The sequence below is a fragment of the Schistosoma mansoni genome, chromosome 4 (assembly GCF_000237925.1).
Source record: "Schistosoma mansoni strain Puerto Rico chromosome 4, complete genome".
NCBI classification, from domain to species: domain Eukaryota; kingdom Metazoa; phylum Platyhelminthes; class Trematoda; order Strigeidida; family Schistosomatidae; genus Schistosoma; species Schistosoma mansoni.
The window spans coordinates 32,040,317-32,063,273 of NC_031498.1; the positions used below are offsets into that span (position 1 = coordinate 32,040,317).

The following is a 22,957-nucleotide window of genomic DNA, read 5'->3' on the forward strand; positions in this document are numbered from 1 at the left end:
AGAACCATCCCTCTAAAGTAAATTATCTCGAGAAACTCGGAAACGGAACTTACGAATGCTGTAAGGGAACGAACCTCACCTAGGAAGCGTTAGTTTCGAGATAATCTGTACAAACCTTAGTTTATAAATGAAATGGACCAATGTAATGACATACTGCTGTTGATACCATATAGTTGTCCGAACCGTAGTCATTGGTGTCTCAACTCCAGAATCACAAGTTGAGAGCGCCTTATCGATATAATGGTGAGAGTGGATATTGGAAACAGCAGATATCCCTATTTAGGACCAAATATACTTGTATTGTAGAGTTAATACTTACATCAAACCAAGCCAACATCATTTTTATTACCAGGCGACTGATAAAAGTACCTGCCGTGCATCTTTAGGAAGAATCCTATTGGTTAGACGACGAAGATGAAGAGAAATTAGAAGTCTGGAAAATTGTTTTATGTATATTATGTTTATATCACATACTGATATTGATAATAGCAATTCACATCAATAATATTAGAATTACAACGGCTTTTAAGGTGTTTACATATGATAAAGTACAATATCCAATTTCATCAACTTCAATAGTATGATTAAGATAGAAACCCTCATGAAATTAGGAACTTCTTAATGTGTAGAAAATAAGCTCGGAAACACATACACAAACACTAAAGGACAATAAAGGATGAAGGCGCAATGAAAGTGATTAAAAAAAGACACTAAGTTAAGTTTTACAAGATTACATGTATATTCAAAGAAATTAGGATGTTTTTTTTGTAGAAATCCAACTATGGAAAAGACAAATGAGTAAATTTTGCGGACAAAAAAATAATATAAATTCAGTTTTGTATAAATGATGAATGAATATACTCGGAATTGAACCAAAAGCGAAGGCATTGAAAAGGTGGAGGTATAAATACCGGACTAGGATGTAAACGACGAGATTTATGTAAAGGTGAATTTGTTTAGTCAGGATGCTGTTGTAGAAACATTTTGAAATGAAGTTTTAAAAACAAAACCTGTGATATAACAGACAGACTGCAAACAATTTTGATAGTAAAATTATTAATGGTAATGAAATGAAACAATATAACATTTAGTTTGTAACTTATGTAGCTGCCAAAGTTGTAGCACTTTGTGGAGTAGTATAAATTGTTCTAATTTGTCGATCATTTCCAGATATTGAATGCCCTTCAGGATTCATTCGAATTAAATGAGCACCATTGATTTCAACTTTGAAAGCTCTTGATACACCGGAATCAACAGAAAAAAGTTGTTGAGAATTGAAATTCTCACCAACTGGTGTTGAAACGTAGATAGGTTCTAAGGGTGCATCATTTACAGTTGTAGTCAACGTTGCAACCGGTTGTTCATGAACCTTGAGTGGCAAGAAATAAAGATGATTAGAAATATTGAGCATAGGGTTAAACAAATCTGATGACTTACACGCAACTACAGTAATAAACAAATAACTTATTGGTTGAAATATTTTGATTCGGAAAGGGAAATTTGCTGAGTAATCTGATAAAATCTTAAATAATTTAAAATTGAGGACGAAACCCAGTTCATTCAATGAACTATTTCGTTACTATTTGATATGTGATTAAAAGTTAAACATAAAAAAACTAATACCCTGTAACGTATGACTATGATTTAACAAGCATCTAATCTATTTTGGATATGACTATGTACGAGAATCGCTTCAGAAATTTGGTTGAAAAGTCAGATGGCATTTTTATTATTCACAAGGTACTTGACGCTTAAAATAATGTATAGTAATCTGCATGTAATCACTGACATAATTTCATCAGTTCATGTAAGATTTAGCGGAAAATCAGATACAAAATAGAAATGTATCGAAGTAAACAATAGAAGTACAGATTTATTTAAACACACAAACATTGGTACAAGGAGGCATTTAATAGACATGCGCCACATAAATCATTCGACATATGTGAGGACTGGGATACTGCTCGGATGCCCAGACCGAAGTAGGTGGTTTTCTTAGGCGGTCACATCTGGAAACTTCAACCTACAGGTCTGATTAACAAAGCAGTAGAGCAACGTCACAAGATGCAGTCTTATGGTAGCCGGTGAACAACAATACGTTCACATACGCCATTTGTTCTCTTAGGGTCCTGGAACCCATATGCACCAATGGTTTGAAATCTGGGTTTCCCAATTCCGCTAGGTGAATCTTTCGTATCCACCAACCCAGTTAAAGAACCCGGCATTCGCTTTTCGTCCTCTCAATTTCGTAAACAACACCCCTGGCGCGAGAACGCAGTGAGTAGGACTTCCCTGACAGTGACTGTATACGCGTGGCCATATGAGAGTATTTTAAGAGGGAGAGCTGACTCTCCTCACCCTTGGTCGTATCAAGGCATTTGAGGGCCAAAAGTTTGTTTATTACATGGCTTTCACATCGCTAAATAACAGAGACTAGATATAAGACGTTAACTTATGTGCGATAATGCCCAAGTCATGCAATCTGCACTTAATCAGTGTCCGTAGGTATGGTATGTGCTTTGCACCTTCGAAGTGTAAGGTACTTCTACAAAACTGGCAGGACCCTGATCCTGCACTCTCCCTAGGTAGTGAACAGATAGAAGTTCGTGTATCTAGATCGCTACATAAGTGCTGATGGTGGCGTGAGTGATGAGATCAATTCACGTATCGTGAAAGCCAGAGTGACTTATGCCAATCTGGCCCATCTTCGGCGCCTTCGTGATGTTAGTCTGGCTGTGAAAGGTCGGATCTACAAAGCGTCGGAGAGCAGTTTCGCTCTATGCTTGTGAAACCTAGCCTTCGAGTTGAGGATGTTAGACGGCACTCTGCGTTTGGTAATCGTTTTCTCCGAAGGATCGCTGACATTCAGTGGCAACACCATGTTAGTAATGCAGAGGTTCGACATCGTGTGTTCAGGCACAGCGACGATAATTCAATTGGTGTCACCATCTTGAAACATCGACTCCCGTGGCTCGGACATGTTTTACGAATGTCGTCTCAGAGAATTCCTCGTCGTGCATTATTTGCCGACGCTAGGGACTGGTTGGAAAAGCGGAGAGGTGGTCAGTGTATGACATGATGTCGTGGTGTGAAAGTAAGCTGCAAAAGGCTAGCTTCTGTTGGTGCTTCACGATTCCCTGGGTGGGCTCCTAGGGATGATGCAACACAGTGGCAATACTGCTGTAACGTTATTTTACTTCATAAAAATGGACGTAACTTCTTTATCTGGAAGAATTTTTCTCTGGTTGCATTTCTGCTAACTAAAATGCCTCTCCCATTATTACTATTATTTCACTATCATACACTAATTTCTGTTCGTTATTGTTCTCCCTTTTCTTACAAGCATTTTACATTCTCATTGTTATTATGTGGCGCACATGTATTTGGTGCTCCTTTGTACCAATATTTATGTGTTCAAATAAATAATAAATAAACTTATGTAAAACATGTTCCTTCTATTTAATTCAATGAAAGTTTATAGTTTGAATTAGTGACTTGCCACATATATCTATCTATTTGAATGTTAACAATAGAAAATACATTAAAACTTACTGTTTGATCAACCATACGAGGATTGCTAATCAAAACATATTGTTTTCCATCTGCTGAACCTCGTACAACAGCATATCGATAAGGAGTTGCAGTATTAATTGATGTATCTAAAATAAAAAAAACATGTGCATTTAGGATTTATGAATTCCGAAAATGAGTTTTGCAAACAAATATAATAGGTATATCAGCGTTATAGAAAAATTGTGTTTTTTTCCACACAAATTGTTGGCTGGTTCAATGATTATTATTATTATCAAAAGGGGTTTTGTGGAGATTTAGTATTTTCATAGTTGAAAGCGTGAGTCAATTGAAGCTAGACCACCAAGGCTGTGATACTGCCCGGGTGTCAAAACTGAAGCAAGTGGTTTTCTTAAGGGGACCCACACACCGAGACTTTGACCTAAAGATCTGATCCACAAGGCAGTGGAGCATCTTGAGGAGATGCAGTCCCATATTAGCCGGTGACCAACGATTGGTTCATACGCCATTTTTTCCCTCATGATACTGGAACCCATGTGCACCATTGGTTCGGAATCAGGGCTTTCCAACTCACCTGGGTGGACTTTCCGTATCCACCAACCCGTTTAAAGCGTCAGACATTTGCTTTTCGTCCTCCCAATTTCGTAAATAGCACCCCCGCCACGAGAAGGCAGTGAGTAGGACTTCCCTGGCAGAGGCTATATACGCGTGGCCATATGAGAGCATTTCGAGAGGGAGAGCGAACTCTCCCTACTCTCGGCCGTACCAGGGCACTTGGGGGGCTTGTTCAACATTGATACAACTGAAAGGTTAGTCGGAGCTATGGTAAGTGAATTATTTGTTTAACTAAGATCATCTCACAGTTTGTTGTCAGGGTGAATGAGGCTACCTATTGGTGTTAATAATGTTCACACTCAGAGTCTTAGCCTCCACTCTCTTTACGTAGTTGAGTGTCATAAGTGTGGATAGTAGGTGAACCAGATTATAGTTCAAACAAGTACACTTCTTGATTTTATTCTAACAAACTGGCAAACACTTGCGATAAGTAGGTGCTATCCATTGGATTAGTACCTTAATTGGAATAGCAAGGAAAACACATCATATTATCCTACAGAATAACCTTAATCTTTAATGGAATAGGATAACGTCAAAGCTTACTCTACACTTTTATAAAGAACATCTTCATTGATTATACCTTGTCTTTTTTTTAAAATCTGATAATGATGGATAAAATAGTACCTTGGTATGAACTGTATCATACTTTTTTTTTAGTTACGTCAGAAACACAATACCGAAACTAAAGATAAATTTAACATTCTTATTACATTAAATCAAAAGTTCTAGCTATTTTATAATTGTTACTTCTTAAAACCACAAAAATACATAATTCGAAATGTATTTGTTTTAGCAATAAATAACGGAAACATGAATTCCATCAGTCAATCAGTCAGTCAGCTACAACGTAGGACCAGGCACATATATGCATCGGTCCAAGTTGCCATACCTCGTTAGCACAACAAGATGAACACCAGATTCATAGAAGTAATTAATTTAGTGGTGGTAGTACATAAAGAAAGATTGTATATAAGGATATGGTATAGGAAGGAAAAAAGTTATGAAGCAATTTTAATCTCAAGGTTTAAGGGAAGATAAAGAGTGTATACACCTGCGCCATTGTAATCGATTCTGATCCATGTCACACACAGTCTCCGACCATTGATCATGATAGTCACGCGGACCCCAAACAAGTAGTCTGCATCTGCCAACATGGCTCAGACTAGAAGTTAGTGACTTCAAGCTCTGATGCCACGTTTTGGTTTGGCCACCCCTAACTCTCTTCCAACCATCCTCTACACTAGTCAGCATTGTGCGTCGCGATAATCGGTGTTCAGGCATACGTAACATGTTGTCCAACCATCTCAGTCGATGAAGATTCATCACCTCATCAACTGATTTACCATCATTCCCTAATACCCTGCGTCGAACCTCACTATTACTTACCCGGTGATCCCAGCAGATGCGAGCAATATTTCTAAGGCATCTGTGGTCAAATACTAGTAACTTAGGAGTATCTTCTACTCCTAATGGCCATGTTTTACAGCCGTAAAGTAGAACAGAGCGAACTGCTGTGCAGTATACTCGTCCTTTAATTGATATACGGATATCTCGTCTTCGCCATAGGTGAACTGATACGTGTGAATTATAGTTGAACTATAATCTACATTAGCTAAAAATCAGAGAACATACAACATTTGAACTGAAAACTACTCTGTCAAATGTGAAGATATACTTTGATTTTATATGCTATTAAGGGTGTGTATCGGTGAAGAGTTTTGTACCAGAACGTAAAAGATGATCAATCCTTTTTTGTTTTTATTAATGACCAAAGTCTGTGGTGAAAATTACCTACAAAGAGAAACATTTCTTTGGATAGTAACTAATGGTGGAATCCAGGATATGCATTTCGTCCTGCTCAGGGACTCGTCAGATGAGTATGTGGTGTCTAGCCTTATGTTAAACCACATGGATTATTCTAGCTTCCGGACAGATAGACTTATTCATTCTTTTCAAGTCACATTTCGACCTTGTTAATTATTCACTTATTAACCTTCACTGTCTTTAGATGAATGTATGCGTGTAAATTGCTTATCCTACTTATCACGTGTATGTAACTTATTTCTGTCTGATTATGAATATTGAGTCATGCTTGATCAAACAGAGTTGGCTCACTCATCTCCGCTTCTCATTTTGAATGTCTGGATAAACGAGCGTTTGGGATAAATTCATCCAACGAAACCCGTGTTTGGCTTCTTATTACTGCCGTCACACAAAGGGGGTTAGCCTAGACAATATACGGAGTTACATGGAAGATTTATGTACGTAGAATATTCACACGCTTATTCAAACTAGTCAGATACAGGGCCTATAAGTGTATCAGTATTCCAGTGTTTATGTTTACGCTGAGATTCTAACCCAATAGCTTTTAATTCAAATTAATCAATCCATCGAGTTAGACTGAAGCATCCTTGTTGGAAGGTGCAGAATATCTGGACGGGGTCCCCATGACTATTGTAACCAATGGTATGCTTTGAGTGGATTAGCTTATATCGGTTGCAATGGGACAGATGTATACAATCTTTCCTTATATCCTGAGTTTCAAAATCATGTATTTTTTAACTGAATGAATTCATACTGTATATTTAAATGCTTTCTACTACCACTACTTCTGCTACTTAGTGATTTGTTTTCCTAACTTAATCTCGCTGTGGTGATGTGGTGTAGCACCTTTGATCAATGCATATATGTCCCAGGTTATACGTTGTGTATGGCCGACTGTTTGAGACTGTTAAATTGACGTTTCTAACTTTGGCGAGAAAACATGAACCCTTTTCAATAAAGATAAACATTTGTTTAAAAACATTTTTTTAAACAGAAACAATACTCGCAACATACTTGTTGGAGCTGGACTCTGGTGATGAGTTGTCCCTGAATTCTGAGTTGTACTTGACACTGCATTATTAGGAGTATGTGATGCGTTTCTGTTGTAAGCAATAAGACGCTTACCAAACAAACGATCACTAGCAGTTTGATTAGGATTTAAACGATCTGAAGTTGATGTAGTAGTAGAAGTAACTAGTTGTAATAATTTAGTAGATGTATTGGTCAGATTCCCAGAAGGTCCAGACTCTTCCGTAGTTATTGAACTGACAGGTTTCTGTAATTGTCCAGTACTGCCAGGACTAAATACACTAATATTACGACTAGAGGATGTTGACAAATCAACATCATTATCGGACGTTTCGAAAACTGAAAATTACAATAGTAACATGAGAATTTAAGGAAAGGCACCATAAACACTGAAAATTATCATTTGCTAAGATTTTGTGATTAAAGTTGAAACAATTATTGTGGAAAGTCATTGTGTCATTATTTCATTTATCGTTGAAGAACTGATAGCTATTTAATTGTCGCTTTATATAATAAACAATACATATGAAGAGGACTGATCCAAAAGAATGATCCTAAAAACCATTCGGACGATATTTAGATTGTCAGCAGTAGTGCAATCGAGGGCCTATGTTTCATTCTATTTGGGGATCGTCAGCTGGATGTAGTATATGGGATCCCGGTGTTGATGTTCATACTGCAGATTCCCAAATAGAATGAAATGCATGTTCTGGATTCTTCAGCTAGTCAAAACCTATTTATTCCAAATAACTTTTGACATTACAGGTACATCGAGGTAATCCGAGCAGAACCCACATATGCTCCCTAGGGGCAGCGGCTTTGTCCCCAAATGCTCTGGTACGGCCGAGTGGGGAGAGTCCGCTCTCCCTCTCCAAATGCTCTCACATGGCCACACGTATATAGCCTCTGACAGGGAAGTCCTACTCACTGCCTTCTCGTGGCCGGGGTGTTGTCTACGAAATTGAGAGGACAAAAAGCGAATTTCCGACGCTTTAACCGGGTTGGTGGACACGGTGCGTTCACCTAGGGGAGTTGGAAAACCCTGATTACAAACCAATGGTGCACATGGGTTGACTCCATTATCCCGAAGGAACAAATGGTGTATGAACCAATCGTTGGTCACCGGCTACCATGGGACTGCATCTCCTCAAGATGCTCCACTGCCTTGTGGATCAGATTTTTAGGTAAAAGGCTCTGTGTGTGGCCCCCTAAGAAAACCACCTGTTTCAGTTTGGGCATCTAGACAGTATCACAGCCCTCACACAAATCAAATGAGATTTGTGCGGCGCATATGTATCTGGTGCTTCCTTGTACCAATATTTATGTGTTTAAATAAATAAATAACAAAAAACGACTAGAAAGCAGTCCTTAATACTTACGGAAGAATAATCCAAACTATTATTGATATTACTATTAACAAGATAGTTGGGGAAGTCCTTTTATGTAACGTCTAGTAACACAACAGAAATTCGACTGACCTATTGACTTATATCACAATAGTCATCAAGGGATTAAAACTTTATGCTAACTTTAAAAATAGTCAATCAATATTCTTCAAACTGTAAAGCCTTTAGTTTTTTCTGACAAAGTCTTCTCCTTTATTGTAATAAGAAATCCAGTTGTAATTAATTGACTGAATAACCATTTCTATCTGTTCAACTACATTGTTAAGTAGGTTTTTAATTGAATGACTTATTTTATTTAAAATGTTTATATCCACACCATGAATCTGGTTGACGAAACCCAAGTAATTACTTTATATTAGAGATTGGTGTCATATTTTGATCCAGGTATTATGAAATGTTGGGTGGGAAGTGTTTTGACATAGATAAAAATATATGCATGACCAAGTAACCTCAATTAATGTATGCTTAACGCCAGTTAACTGACTGTTTTTCTTTCCTTTTCGAATAATTTCCACCTAACCTCAACACTACTATGAAGTTGATAATTCCAATGCATATGACCCATGAGTCAAGTAAAGCAGTGGTCGACTATATATAATCCAAAAAATTTTCCGCTCCAAATAAAGGTGACAAATGTCTAATGACCATTTATCATCTTGATACATGTGGTATTAGATATATACTTATTTCATTGTTAAAAAAACTATTAAGCCCTACCTGTCGGTCGTGAAGTGACCAACGAATTTGAGGTTGTTGAGTTGACTGTTCCTAGTGTTCGCTTTAAAATAGTAGGACGTCGTCGAGAAGAAACTGAAGTAAGGGTAGAATGAGGAACTGACATGACAGGTTTCGTCACAGGAGTTGTGATTGAACGTGTTGTATTTGGCGCCATAAAAACACGAGAGATGATGGGTTGTTGAACGACCGAAACTAGAAGAGAAAATAGAAAACTATTATGAATCAAATACACTAATGATTACTGTGCTAATATGACCAGGTTAAAACACATACAACGTGAATATTCCTAAAACAACTTTAAAGCAAAGGCTTTAAAGAACAATTGTTTCATAGGTTTTAAAAATAGACCAGACGTTTCTCTTTTTGGTATTGAAACTTTAATTGCAACTCGTATGATAGTTGAAATCAATGACATTTGCCTAGAACTAACAGTCGTGTGTTATCATGAATTACAGAGAGCATACCATTATAATTGTCGTATGTAATAATTTCTTTCTAGTGAAAGTTACAATATTGCGACTACGTAAATTGAATAACTGGATATTATCGGTTGATCGATGCATGACAGACGGACATTTGTCTTCCTATTACACTCTATTGGATCGACATTAATAACTCTGTTACAACTGTATTTTAAAAGTGTAGTCTGGTTATGTAAGTACCAATAGACTGGGTTTCTCAAAGACTAATCATGCTTCGACAAAGTCGTGAATAGAGTTCATTATTATACACTACATTCTTTGATTATGAGAAAGGATTTGATAGTGTGGACAGGCAAACTGTGAAATTCACTTCAGCCATATGAAGCACTTGAGAGCATCGTCCCCGTCATACGGTGCTTCGAAATATTCTATCGGTAGAGAATTTTAGCGAATTAAAAATTGGAATACATAATTTTAAAAAACTATATAAAATATAGTTTACAATTACCTGGGCGTGTAGTAGACTGTGTAAGAAGTGATGGCAATAAGCCTGACGAAACTGTTGTATTTCCCTTTGATACATTTGGACTATCAATACACACTGGAACTTGATTAACAGAACTAATGGATGTTAATGCTAGAGGCGATCCAGAAGATAAAATTTGATGTGAATGATCACTTATTGAGTGAATTTCTAATTCCGAATTGTTCACAACATAAGTGTTTTCTAAGGACTGATTAGATTCACCGAGCGATTGTGGATTGTTACCAGACAAAACAGAGCATATTCCAGTTGCTAACACATCTCCATCATGGCCAATATCTAAGTCTGATAACGACCTGCTATATACAGTATTTGTAACCACCGAAGGCGATGTGAAGACAAACGGGCTACAATTAATAAACACAAGTTTAATTATCCGATGATGATCACATGATATCCTAGTATTTGCAGTGACCAAAATATAAAACTTACCTATTATCAGAACCTGTAACTAACATAGTTGGTGATGCATTACTAGGTGCTGCGGTTGTAGAAGTATGAGTGGTTTTTGTTCTTAGCACTTGCATTGGTCTAACAGGAGATTTTCGTCGACTGCTACCTGAAGATGAATTACAAGACAACATTGCTCCAGTATCTGTCAATGTAGAGACTAATACGCCATCAGAACTGGTAGCAGTGTTTGAGCCCGTAATGATGGAAAGTTCTGGAGCAAGTAAATCCTCTTCCAGTTCCTCTTGAGACTGTTGAACTCGTCTATTAACGAGTCCACGCGATTCTGCAGACTCCAGATCATCTTCGTGTATAGCTGTTTTGTCTAAACTGGTTCTTAAATGTGGGAATTGATCGACACTCGAACTAATGCAAAAATCAAGTATATTAGTGGTGTGTCGATCAATAGGAGGAGAAATCTCATCGGAACGAAACACAGTTTGCCGTAAAAATGAATTGGTAGGCTCTGTGAAAAAACAAAGCAAACATCATCGTAAAAAGGTAAGAAAAAGTTCACTGAGGAGTCATTTGAAATTGTAATAAGTCATTCGACTCAAAGTTCTAATGCTTTTAAATTGTTTAATTAACATTGCCTGTAGCGCTTTCAGAGTTACTGCCGGTCCCAAGACCGGGGTAAAGGAGGAGGATTGGGTATGGGGTCAATAACCACATCCCATAGAAAACAACCTTGCTAAAACACGTCAACCAGAATAAACAAATTAAACCATTGAAACTCTGACTTAGTAGTTGAAGGATTTTCATTCAGAAAAATTATGACGTCTCATCCTGAAAGCCGAGATTCTTCGGAAGTCAGCAGGTCGAAGCCCGCCTCTGACAGTCAGAACAAAAATTTTTATTGTTAGATGGAACGTCCAGACAATGTGGGAGACAGGGAAGACCAGTCAAATAGCGACGGAAATGGGGAGATACAAAATAGCAGTACTTGGGATCAGTGAAACCCGATCCAACGTCTAAGACGCCTGTAGATGTTATTGATTGGCACCCCACCAGCTTCACAGCTTGTTCAACTCACATTATACTTATTGCTGCCAGTGACCCCAATGGGTTAAAAGAGCTTCCGACAGTTACAAGAGTAGTAGTTCCTCTAAGTAGACCGACATTGTTATGTCCCGATAAGAATAGTGGACGGTAACTTTGGGATCCGTTTATAGACCAATGCTATTTGTATATTTTTATTGTATAATTGCTAACTAACTAAACTATTCATATTCGCAACCCTCTTATTATAAGCTTTATTTTGACCCATTGACTATTACTAAGCGATTTACCGTTCTTGAGTTATCCCCAGTCTATTAATTACTGCCTCTCACATTCACTGCCACATTTGGCTGAATCTAGTACAGGTGTTATTTTCTATTTTATGGTACGATGTGGTCTACTTGATTGGTATATAAACTCAGTGTGTTTGAAATATAATGATTCATATTGCGGAAGCTGAGATTGGTGTTCTGGACTTAACTGGTTGGGCTAGGCAGATAACAAGACCGACGACTGCTCTAGACTGCTCGTACAGCTTTCGTGTGTCATTGTTCCGATTGATAATTCACTGCTCTCTAATTGGCGGCATCGTCACGTCATAATAAACTGGGCACACATGCTACAAGTTATAGCAGATATGCTTCAATGAGCAGTAGAAACCTCATGTTTATAACTAGGGCGTTGCGCCAAGCTGCAAGCGACTTGTCATTTTTGCGGCGTCATGCAACTGCAGCCGGTTGTCATCAAACTTTTGCGTAGGTTGATAACTAGCCTTAAACCTAGCTCAGTTTGATATCCAGTTGCGACAGAATCTGCAACCAATATTCTGACATCGATCCATTTGGGGGAATGAAATTGTTGGTCGCCAAAACGTAAGATTAGCGTAAACAAGGGGGTGTTCATATTTCAGACAAGTAATCCAAAAGAAGCGGCAGTCTTGTATACAACCATGCCAGCGGTAGCAGACCGCGATGTGATCAATCTGAAATGCAGACGGAGAACGCCAGACAGCACATCGGCGATGACTGTACAGATAGTTAGCGCTAGTAAGAAACAGGCTGTAGACTGCACGAATTTGCAGCAGACGGTCACCACCATCTGACCTGCAACGAACAAGTCCAAATTGGTCACTCAAACGACTACCTTCCCTGCCTAAACACCCGACTTGTGTATCCAAGTCGGCTAGTATTACAATATTTGTCGGATACGCTTTCTAGAGAACACTCAACTGGTGGTAGAACTCATCCTTGACCGCATACGGACTGAAATCTGTTGGAGTAAGCGAAGATAACGAAAGAACATCGTTTCTCACAACGGTTCGTTTCCAGTTTGAAGGAACTTTCTAATCTAACAGCACATAATCGACCGTTAATGGGACCCAATTGATTAGTGCTGTCAGCCCTGAAACTTAAAGCAACACAGACACCAGAAGAACCAGACGAAGATGAAACAGGGTCCCAGGATAAACGCACGTGAAACAAGATTTTTAAAGTAACAGATGGAGAGTAAATTCGCAGTACCCGCCTACATCACAAATGAAGCGAGTTGGCAAAGGCCAATCAAGCTTTCAGAATCCGTTTTGAGATTTAGTCACACACCGAAACCTCCAGGGCAGATGAGACTTTCAGGACAAGTGAAGTGGTCAACAGACCCAACTTTACTCCATATGATCAAAACGGGGTCAGTAAATATATGACGATATTCACTTAGTTACGGTCAACTAACATTCTAAACAACTAACCTTTTTGGTTACAGCTTGGACTGAGTACACGTCTAAGGTTGGAACGATTCTTTATTCTAGATGATTCTGATCTTCCATGATTTTCCATAGTATCGGGGTTTTGACTGTGAATAAGTTGTTCTGGTTTCTGAAGTTCACTGAACATTTCAGAATAAGTTGATATACACGATGCATCGGGATACTACCAAAAAAATGAAAAAGTTAAACGACATTAAGAATCTAAGCACCAAAACCACACTACTGTAACTAGGATTAAGTTAAACAAGTCGCCCAAAACATTTGTTCCTACACATATCGGAGTTGTCATAGGTTGGGGAAAGTCCGGGTCTGCCAAACTGAGACATAACACCAGCTCATAAAGTCACTGACTGTTGGTCTGAACCGCGCGGAAAGATTTGTACTACCTGGTTAAGATTTGTACGATAATCATCAGTGGTTGGCAAAAACCCGTTACCGTGGTCCAGATACATTCATTCCCTGTCCTCCTCTGAGTCTTCAATCTCATTAATACTTTGTGTTTCTACTTCTCGCTTGTATTCACTCTTTTGGAATCATATTTTTATGTTGTTTCTCAACGTAATTCATGCTACTATAGTTATTTCGATTTCTTTTCTATCCGTCTTTTTAAATTCAACTTATTGTGCTGTTGTCAAACAACTTTGACTGATGTATGCTTGTGCTCGGGATCCTACAATGTTTATAACCAATGAAATAGTACTGTCCAAGGGTCATGAAATTGTCACCCCTTCAGGTTGGAAATCAATCTAATAATCCATTAAATGTAACAGAGATAAAGTAACATCGTTTTCAGGAAATTAGGTGGAATCCAAACGTAATTGTTACAGTAGTGTTTCAATGTATGATCGTCATATTTGTAACTAAGGTTGATTTTGCCATGTGTAGTATTCGGGAAATCAAATTTCAACATTAGGGTGAAGATCAAAATGTGAAATTAGGTATAATAAATATAGCTTGAAAGATAGGAATGAAATAGCACTGATGTATCGATAATTGTTTTATGACATCTAACCTCCCCAGTTATAATTTACGATCATATTGAAAACCTCAACTGCTTTACACCCTCATGCCCTGGTACGGCCGAGAGTTGGAAGAGTCAGCTCTCCCTCTCGAAGTACTCTCACATGGTCACGCGTATACAGTCACTGAAAGGGAAGTCCTACTCACTGCCTTCTCGCGCCACGGCTGTTGTTTATGAAATTGAGAGGACGAAAAGCAAATGTCTGACGCTTTAACCGAGTTGGTGGATACGGAGGGTCCACCTAGAGGAGTTGGAAAACCCTCATTCCAAACCAATGGTGCACATGGGCTCCAGTGTCCTGAAGGAAAAAAATGGCGTATGAACCAGTTGCTGGTCACCGGCTACCATGGGACTGTATCTTGTGACGTTGCTCTACTGCTTTGTGGATTAGACCTTTAGGTCTAAGGCTAGAAGTGTGGCCCCTTAAGAAAACCAACTGATTTGGTCTAGGCACCCGCGTAGGATCACAGCCCACACACAAATCAAGTGACTTGTGTGGCGTATATGTATTCGGTGCCCCTTTGTACCAATATTTGTCAAATAAATAAATAAACTACACCCTCAGATAACTGAGATTCGCAGCTAATGACAATGGTCTACCTAGTAGTTAGCTATGGGCCACACGTTATGTAAGAGCTCGTGGTATTATCTGGATCCCTAACCCGCAGTAAAAAATGATGATTCAAACTCGCGACTCATTGGTCGAAATGCGAGTAACTTAATTAGTAAGCTATCGCTCCAAATAATAATAGCGGTACAGAGTGCACATGTATGGCGACAACAATAACATCACCAACCACCCCTTTCAGTCAGTCAGTCAGTTACAACGTAGAACTTCGTACGTACGTACATCAGTTCGAGTTGCCATACCACATTAGCACAGAGATGAAGTTGTCGATTCAAATCCCATATTGGTAGTAGTAAGAGTATAAGTACTATGTGAAAGATAAGGGTTTGAAGATGTTATTGAAGGAGTATAATACAGTGAAATAAATTTGGGAAGAGAAAAAGGGTAGGGACATGAAGAATTCAAAAGGTTGGAATTTGGTAGAACACAAGGAGTGGATGCACCTTCGCCATTGCAAACGATTTTGAACCATGTCATTCAAGGTCTCTAACCATCGATTGGTATCATCTCGCGAATCTCAACCAGGTAGTCTACGCCTACCAACATGGCCCAGTCCAATTGTCAGTGACTTCATGGATTTGTGCCATGTTTTAGTCTGGCCGCCCCTAGCTTTCTTCTAACCTGCTCCTACACTATAAAGCATTGCACATCGGGGCAGTCGGTGGTCGGGCATACGTAACGCATGTCCCAGTCATCTCAACTGATGAAGTTTCACTACTTCATCAAACGATTTGCCATCCTTACCTAGTACCCGGTTCCTAACATCTGCATTACTTACCCGGTGGTCCCAGGATATACGAGCAATCCTTCGAAGACATCTATGATCGAACACTAGTAGCCTACGAATATCCTCTACTCTTATGGGCCATGTTTCACTGCCATAAAGTAGGACGGAACGAACTGCTGCACAGTAAACCCGTCCTTTTGTTGCTAGACGGATATCTCGCCTAGGCCATAAATGACGCAAGTTGGAGAAAGCTAGACGAGCCTTCTGTATCCGTGCTGATATTTCGTCACACAACAGACCACAAGGGCTGATGAGACTCACAAGATAAGTGAAGCGGTCAACACGCTCAACTACTTCACTCCCTATCATTAGTTCAGGTGCCGATGCAACCCAATCCTGAAGTAACATTTTGCACTTCGAGGGAGAGAATCGCATCCCGAACATGCCTGCATAGTTGCTTATAGTGATCAGAAGACTCTGCATTTTGTCAGCGTCTTCACCAAATAAAACTATGTCGTCAGCGTATTCTAAGTCAACAAGTGAGCCTCCCGGTAAAAGTTCAACTCCTGGAAATTGAGATGATGAAAGTGTTATCTCCAAAAGCACGTCAACGACAAAGTTAAACAGGAATGGGGAGAGTGGACAGCCCTGACGAACACCACTTGAGGTAACCAATTCTGATGACAGTTCGCCATAGGCTCTAACTCGACCAGTTGTGTTCGAGTAGAGAGCCTTTATGAGGTTAATGTACTTCTTTGGTACTCCTTTCACTGACAAACACTGCCATAGAACCTCACGATCAACGGAGTCAAATGCCGCCTTAAGGTCAAGAAATACTACTATTGTGGGACGTCTGAATGTATGTCTATGTTCTAGGACCTGACGTAGAGTGAATATCTGGTCTATGCAACCACGTCCAGGTCGGAAACCAGCCTGGTTTTCTCTAGTCTGCTCTTCGCGAGCTTTGGTTAGGCGTCCAAGTATTATTGAAGCTAATATTTTAGACACTATATTAGTCAAACTGATCCCTCTGTGATTGTCACAGGAGGACTTTTGTCCTTTCTTATAGACTGGCACAATCAGTGATTGGGACCAGTCCGATGGAATTACGTCCAGTTCCCAGATTCTACCTAAGACCTCAGTCAATCTCGTTGCTAGTACTGGACCACCATCCTTAAAAATCTCACGGGTAAACCTGTCAGGGCCTGCGGCTCTCCCTCGCTTTAGATTTCCTATAGCTTTTTCAACCTCGTAGAGAGTTGGAGGATTTAACTCAATTTGCCATTCAGGACGACTGGGGATCGTGGGTAACTGAAGTGTGGCTGAAGGCCGGTTGAACTGATCCCTAAAGTGTTCTGCCCATCGATCCAATCTCCTGGATTGAGAATGAATGATATGCCCATCTTTGTCTGAGATAGTTTCGCTAATAGTTGGGTTCCTAATGCCGGTTTCTTTAATAAGTCTGAATAGCTGTCTGTTGTTACCTATTGCCGCTGCCTTTTCCATCTCTCTTGCTTTCGCTACCCACCACTGTTCACGATCATTGAGTAGGCTTCTTATTAGCCTTCGCTTAAGCTGACTCCGCTCTTCGTTATGTTCAGAGCCAGGTGGGATGAGTTTTCGAGCATCTATCAGTGCGGTAGATGCTGCCGAGATCCATTGTTTCTCCCTAACCTTATGGTTTACCTTACTAGCGGATATCACTGCTGTTTCCACAGCTTTTCGGATGTTATTCCACGCTGCCTCGGGGTGGGCACAACTTACATGTCTGTCTAACTGCTTTTCCAGTTGTTCCTGAAATATATTCTTAGCTTGCTTATCATTAAGTAGAACCCTTAGAGGCTTCCCTGCAGTGTCTTTCCTACGTCCAGTAAGACGCAGACAGATACGTGCTCGCACTAGAGCATGATCTGAGTCTAAACATGTGCTCCAGAATGAGCGACAGTCTTCTATCGAGCCCCTCCATCGGTGGCTGATAGCGATGTGATCTAATTGGGTCCAACGTTGGGAAGAATTCGGGGGTCGCCATGTCAAAAAATGTTTTTTCCTTATGCTTAAAGTTAGTATTTGCAAGAAATAGACGGTTATCTGAGCACAGCTGCAACAGACGGTCGCCATTATCTGTCCTTTTAGCCACGACACCATAAGATCCACCCAGGTGTCTTTCCCTTTCACTTAGTTTACCTACTTGAGCATTAAAGTCACCAGCCACTATTACTACATCAGAACGCCTAGCTTTTCGGAGAAGGTCAGAAAGTTTCCTGTAAAACTCATCTTTTATATCGTCTGAGCTGCAGTCAGTGGGAGAGTAGGCAGAGACGACGAAGAGGCAACGACGGGTTTCCTTATCTTTCCGAGTCCTTATTGATCCGTTTAGTCGGACAGCGCATAGACGACTGTCTACTGGGATCCAGTCTAAAAGAGCTAGTTCTGCCCTACGACTTAATGCTATACCTACTCCAGCGAGGCCACGGGAAGCAGCATCAGGGCTTCCAGATACACGAAGCGTGTATCGAGATGGTTCTTTATTTTGATTGGGTGAGGTCAAATGAATAACGCTACTCGGATCTTGTATGCGCGTTTCGGAGACGCAGCACACATCGATGGTGTAAGATTCTAGAGTCCTAGCTAAGGAAGCCTGTTGTCCTATTTGGCACAATGTTCGGACTACCCCTTTGCCAATAGTATCTTCGAGAACCAGGGGAAATTGAAACGTAGATATTCAGTAACCCAACGTTCAGAAGTGTAACACAGAAGTGAGCTAATGGTTAAGTGCTCAACCTTTAGCCACTACGTTTGGGGTTTGAAATCTAGCCCCAACTACTTTTCTGCAGTTTACAAACTAAGAACTCTAGTTCTTGATTATGAACAAAATGAATTAGTATTTGGAACTTCTAAATGACAGTTGACAATTTTGTTGTGAAATCACCATCTTTAGATATTCATGTTCTGTCTTTAGTAAAGTAAAATTAGAAAAATATGTACAGCAGTTTGGGTTAAAAAAATCTGAAGGCTAAACAAGAACAGCATATGTATGACTATGGAAGTTATGTTTACTACATTCTGATAAAGCTAGCTATAATCAGCATGAAGCCTGGCAGAAATCTCTCAATTATCCTGTCACAATAGGGGAATATGAAATCAACCAAACAAATATTAAAAGAGTAGAAATAGTAGTATTGTTTGCAGTGAGGAAAACAGAACGGCATAGTTCGAGAAAATGGATTCTCTGAATAAAGAGCACAAATGATTTTGAAGGTCACAATCTAAGGGGGAATTAGTGGGTACATCTGAGCCACTATGACAAGTTTTGAGCCGTCACCTATTTCCACTTGCTGATAGTTATCATGTAAATTGCAACCAGGTAGTTCGCACCTACCAATACGACCCAGGTCGACAGTCAGTACCCCTAATAACTGAACCAACGTCTTGGCTGGTGATTCGAGCTTTTTTCCGGCTCGCTTCTACTCTAGCGACAACGCATGTCAAGATAAGCAGTGATTATCTGTTTTTAACACTAATCCCAGTTACAGTGGTCAATGGGTGAGTGTACTCAACAGTCTGCTCTGTATTACAATGTCCCTATGAAAATAAGACATTTGCAAGCTGCAGGTTTTTGATCATAGACGCCTTCAAAACATTGCTCGTATATCACTCGACAACTAAGTAACCAACACGGTCGTTAGACTTTTTCATACTCCGGTGTATGTAAGTACAAGTTCTACATTGTCTGACTGATGTCGTTGCAGATGACAAGCCTTAATAACCGATACGCAGACTACTGAGTGCACACCCATCGGTTGGAGACACATTCCGCGTAAGTCACGTGACAATATAGGGGGGTTAACCGTAAATATAACCATATTCTGTTGCGTCATGTGTAATGGTTTGTAGTCCGTTTGCAGACTGATTACACCATTCGTCAAGTTTTAGAGCACAGACAAGTTTATTGGTGTCCGACAATGATAGTTTTTCTTGACTTGAAAGCAGCATTTGACTCTGTAGACCGAGAGGTTCTGTGGCAGTGTCTGTCATTAAAAGGTGTACCTGAGAAGTACATAAACCGTGTGAAGGCTCTTTACTCGAACACTACCACTCGAGTGAGAGCTTATGGCGAACTGTCATATGATTTTACAACCCCAAGTGGTGTCCGTCAAGGCTGTCCACTATCCGCATTTTTGTTTAACTTCATTATAGACCTATTGCTGGAAATAACACTCTCGTCGACTGAATTTTCAGGAATCGATCTTCTACCAGGAGGTTCACTTATCGACTTAGAATAAGCAGATGACATAGTCCTGTTTGGTGAAGACGCTGGCAAAATGCAGAGTCTTCTGTTAGAACTGAGTAATAATGCCAGGATGTTTGGGATGCGTTTCTCTCCATCTAAATGTAAATTGTTACTCCAGGATTGGCCTGCGTCAACACCTGAACTAAGGATAGGGAATGAAGTAGCCGAACGCGTGGACAACTTAACTTGGAAGTATGACTAGCCCTAATGGGTTGGTGTCTGACGACGAAATCTGAGCACGGATTCAAAAAGCTCGTTTGGCATTTGCCAAATTACGTCACCTATGGCGAAGACGAGATATCCGTCTATCAATTAAGGGACGAGTATACTGCACAGCAGTTCGTTCTGTTCTACTTTACGGCTGTGAAACATGGCCATTAAGAGTAGAAGATACTCGCAAGTTACTAGTATTTGACCACAGATGCCTTAGAAATATTGCTCGCATCTGCTGGGATCACCGGGTAAGTAATAGTGAGGTTCGACGCAGGGTATTAGGGAATGATGGTAAATCAGTTGATGAGGTGATGAATCTTCATCGACTGAGATGGTTGGACAACATGTTACGTATGCCTGAACACCGATTATCACGACGCGCTATGCTGACTAGTGTAGGGGATGGTTGGAAGAGAGTTAGGGGTGGCCAAACCGAAACGTGGCATCAGTGCTTGAAGTCACTTACTTCTAGTCTGAACGATGTTGGCAGATGCAGACTACTTGTTTGGGGTCCGTGTGACTAACGTAACCAATGGTTGGAGACTCTAGGTGACATGGATCAGAATCTATCACAATGGCGTAGGTGTATACACTCTTTATCTTCCCTTAAACCTTGAGATTGAAATTGCTTCATATCTGTCTTCCTTCCTATACTATATCCTTATATACAATCTTTCTTTATGTACTACCACCACTAAATTAATTACTTCTATGAATCCGGTGTTCATCTTGTTGTGCTAACGAGGTATGGCAACTTGGACCGATGCATATATGTGCCTGGTCCTACGTTGTAGCTGACTGACTGAGAGACTGATTACATTGCCGTTTTTATGTCAAAAGGCACTTATATCGGAGGTTTATTACTAATAAAATAGCTAACGGAAACCAATTGTTATATTCTACGCAAGACACAATTAAACAGTGCGGTGATAGGAAACCTATCTATCTTTCAAAAAAGTCTAGAACAAGAGATTTGGTGTTAGTTACAAAATATCTTAGAAACGTGACAAAACATAAAACGGGACTTAGTAAGGGACTACGAAAAAACAAGTATCAAGATGTTTGAAAAATGTTTAACAAAACGGATGCTTACATAGGTCTTAGATGAGAGAATTCCTCCGAGTTCACTACCTCCCTGATCTTCATCGGACGAATAGTAATCTTTCTTGTAATCATCATGTTTAAGATAGTTGGTCGTGTCTGATTTGTGTTCAAGTCGCGATTTAGTTGCTTGTGATGAAGCCTTGTTTTTTCTGATAGGTTTCCAACTACTGTCAGTGGAGAGGGGTTGATCAAAAGAAGGGTGTTCATCAGCTGATTGAGAAGGACTGTACTCATGCTTTGGCTTGAGACGTCGACCATGTCGGCTTTTAACACGAGGAAACAAATCACGGTCTCTAGGGATTTGTGAGGAAACACTATGTTTCGACTTGTGTTTCTTAAGAAGGTTGGCGGAGGAAACAGCCATGAGAGCAGCTGTTGACCGGTCTGTGAAGTGTAAGAACTTTTTCTGGCGGTTACGCTTAGGAGGTTCCACAACGTCATACAAAAACCTTTTGTTTATATAGTTTTCAGCCCCTGAGCGTTTACGCTTTTGTTCAGATAATGTTAGACGGCTGTCACTTGTATCGGAAGGCTTTAGCTTTGGATCTGACATGACTCTTGACTTCAGACTGGAGCCCAAGTTGGAAGCAACGGAGTTTCTCGACGTTTTTCTTTCAGAATTACGGTTATCTTTAACAACAGGAACCTTATCACTAGATGTTCTGAAATTATTATGGGACAAAAGTAATACTCACGTGGTTAGGATCTGATCGCTGCCAATGTTTTTCGACTTTGCACTGCTGAAACTTGAAATAGTTACGTATTAGCAGTACCTTATGGGCCGGATATGTCTGTCTTTTTTTGTCGTTTTTAGTGATCCAGGATTCGGTACAAATTTACGGGAGATCCTACAGGGATTAAGGTTAAAATCGTTATACCTGATATCGTTTCTTTTAGACGGCATTACACTTTTTAATCCCGGGATGAAGATTTATGCTTTACTTGTACTCCACATTATACAACGGATCCAACAGCCTATAAATCTAGCTCAATTGAGGGCAAATCCCTAATAACGTAGCGCAACAATGCAGATCAAAAAATATGGTGATTTGAGCCCATACAAACAAAACCCTATGAAATATTTGGACTTGTCAAAAGCCATGAAATAATGAACACAAAACGCAAAATAACTTAGGCCTATCAAATATTTGCTTGTTATGCTCTCTTTTTGTTTGACTTTTAACTTGAAAACTTTGAATCTTACTTGACGGAATTAACCAACTATTTGTTCAAATGGTTGTTCCTTGGGATTCAAATGGTTCAAATGGTTGAGGACGGAATGGAAGAAGCTTTCGCTTAACAGGCTTCCGTGTCTGGTAGCAGTGGATCACCAATACCTCCAGGCAAGAACCTAGGTATATGAACGATAATAGAGGAAAAAAAAGAATTTGGTAAATCATAATAATGTGTTATCCTTAGTCCTTAAGAATAAGTCAAGTTTCCTCTTAAAGGACTCCTGGGAGGTCGCTTGGACTAGCTCGGTCGGCAGCGAATTCCAGCACTTGACAACTCTAACGGAGTAGAAGTTGTGTCTGCAGTCTGTTCTGCTATGTAGGGTCTCCAATTTCTGGGTGTTACCTCTTAGGTTAGTGTTATGACTAAGCTTAAGAAGATGTTTAAGGGGATGACCAAAAGTATTAAGGATACTATAAGTCA

The 22,957-nt window shown here is 39.8% G+C and overlaps 1 protein-coding gene across 2 annotated transcripts; it reads right to left on the bottom strand.

The window, feature by feature from the left end:
• Nucleotides 1-443: 443 nt before the first annotated feature.
• Smp_090140.1 (putative ftz-F1 interacting protein) lies at nucleotides 444-22,347 on the bottom strand (the record flags this gene model as incomplete). 2 transcript variants are annotated; one of them, XM_018797516.1, is made up of 11 exons in its annotated part: nucleotides 22,180-22,347; nucleotides 22,075-22,149; nucleotides 21,997-22,038; nucleotides 21,291-21,954; nucleotides 13,300-13,480; nucleotides 10,542-11,025; nucleotides 10,074-10,456; nucleotides 9,123-9,335; nucleotides 6,985-7,338; nucleotides 3,553-3,659; nucleotides 1,100-1,369 (listed from the first exon to the last, which is right to left on the bottom strand). In XM_018797516.1, the coding sequence occupies exons 1-11, from the start codon at nucleotides 22,203-22,205 to the stop codon at nucleotides 1,100-1,102; spliced, it is 2,799 nt and encodes a 932-aa protein (XP_018652551.1). In that variant the 5' UTR covers nucleotides 22,206-22,347. The 2 variants fall into 2 exon arrangements, with proteins under 2 accessions (XP_018652550.1, XP_018652551.1); XM_018797517.1 differs by having other exon boundaries at nucleotides 444-1,369; nucleotides 21,997-22,149.
• Nucleotides 22,348-22,957: the final 610 nt, after the last annotated feature.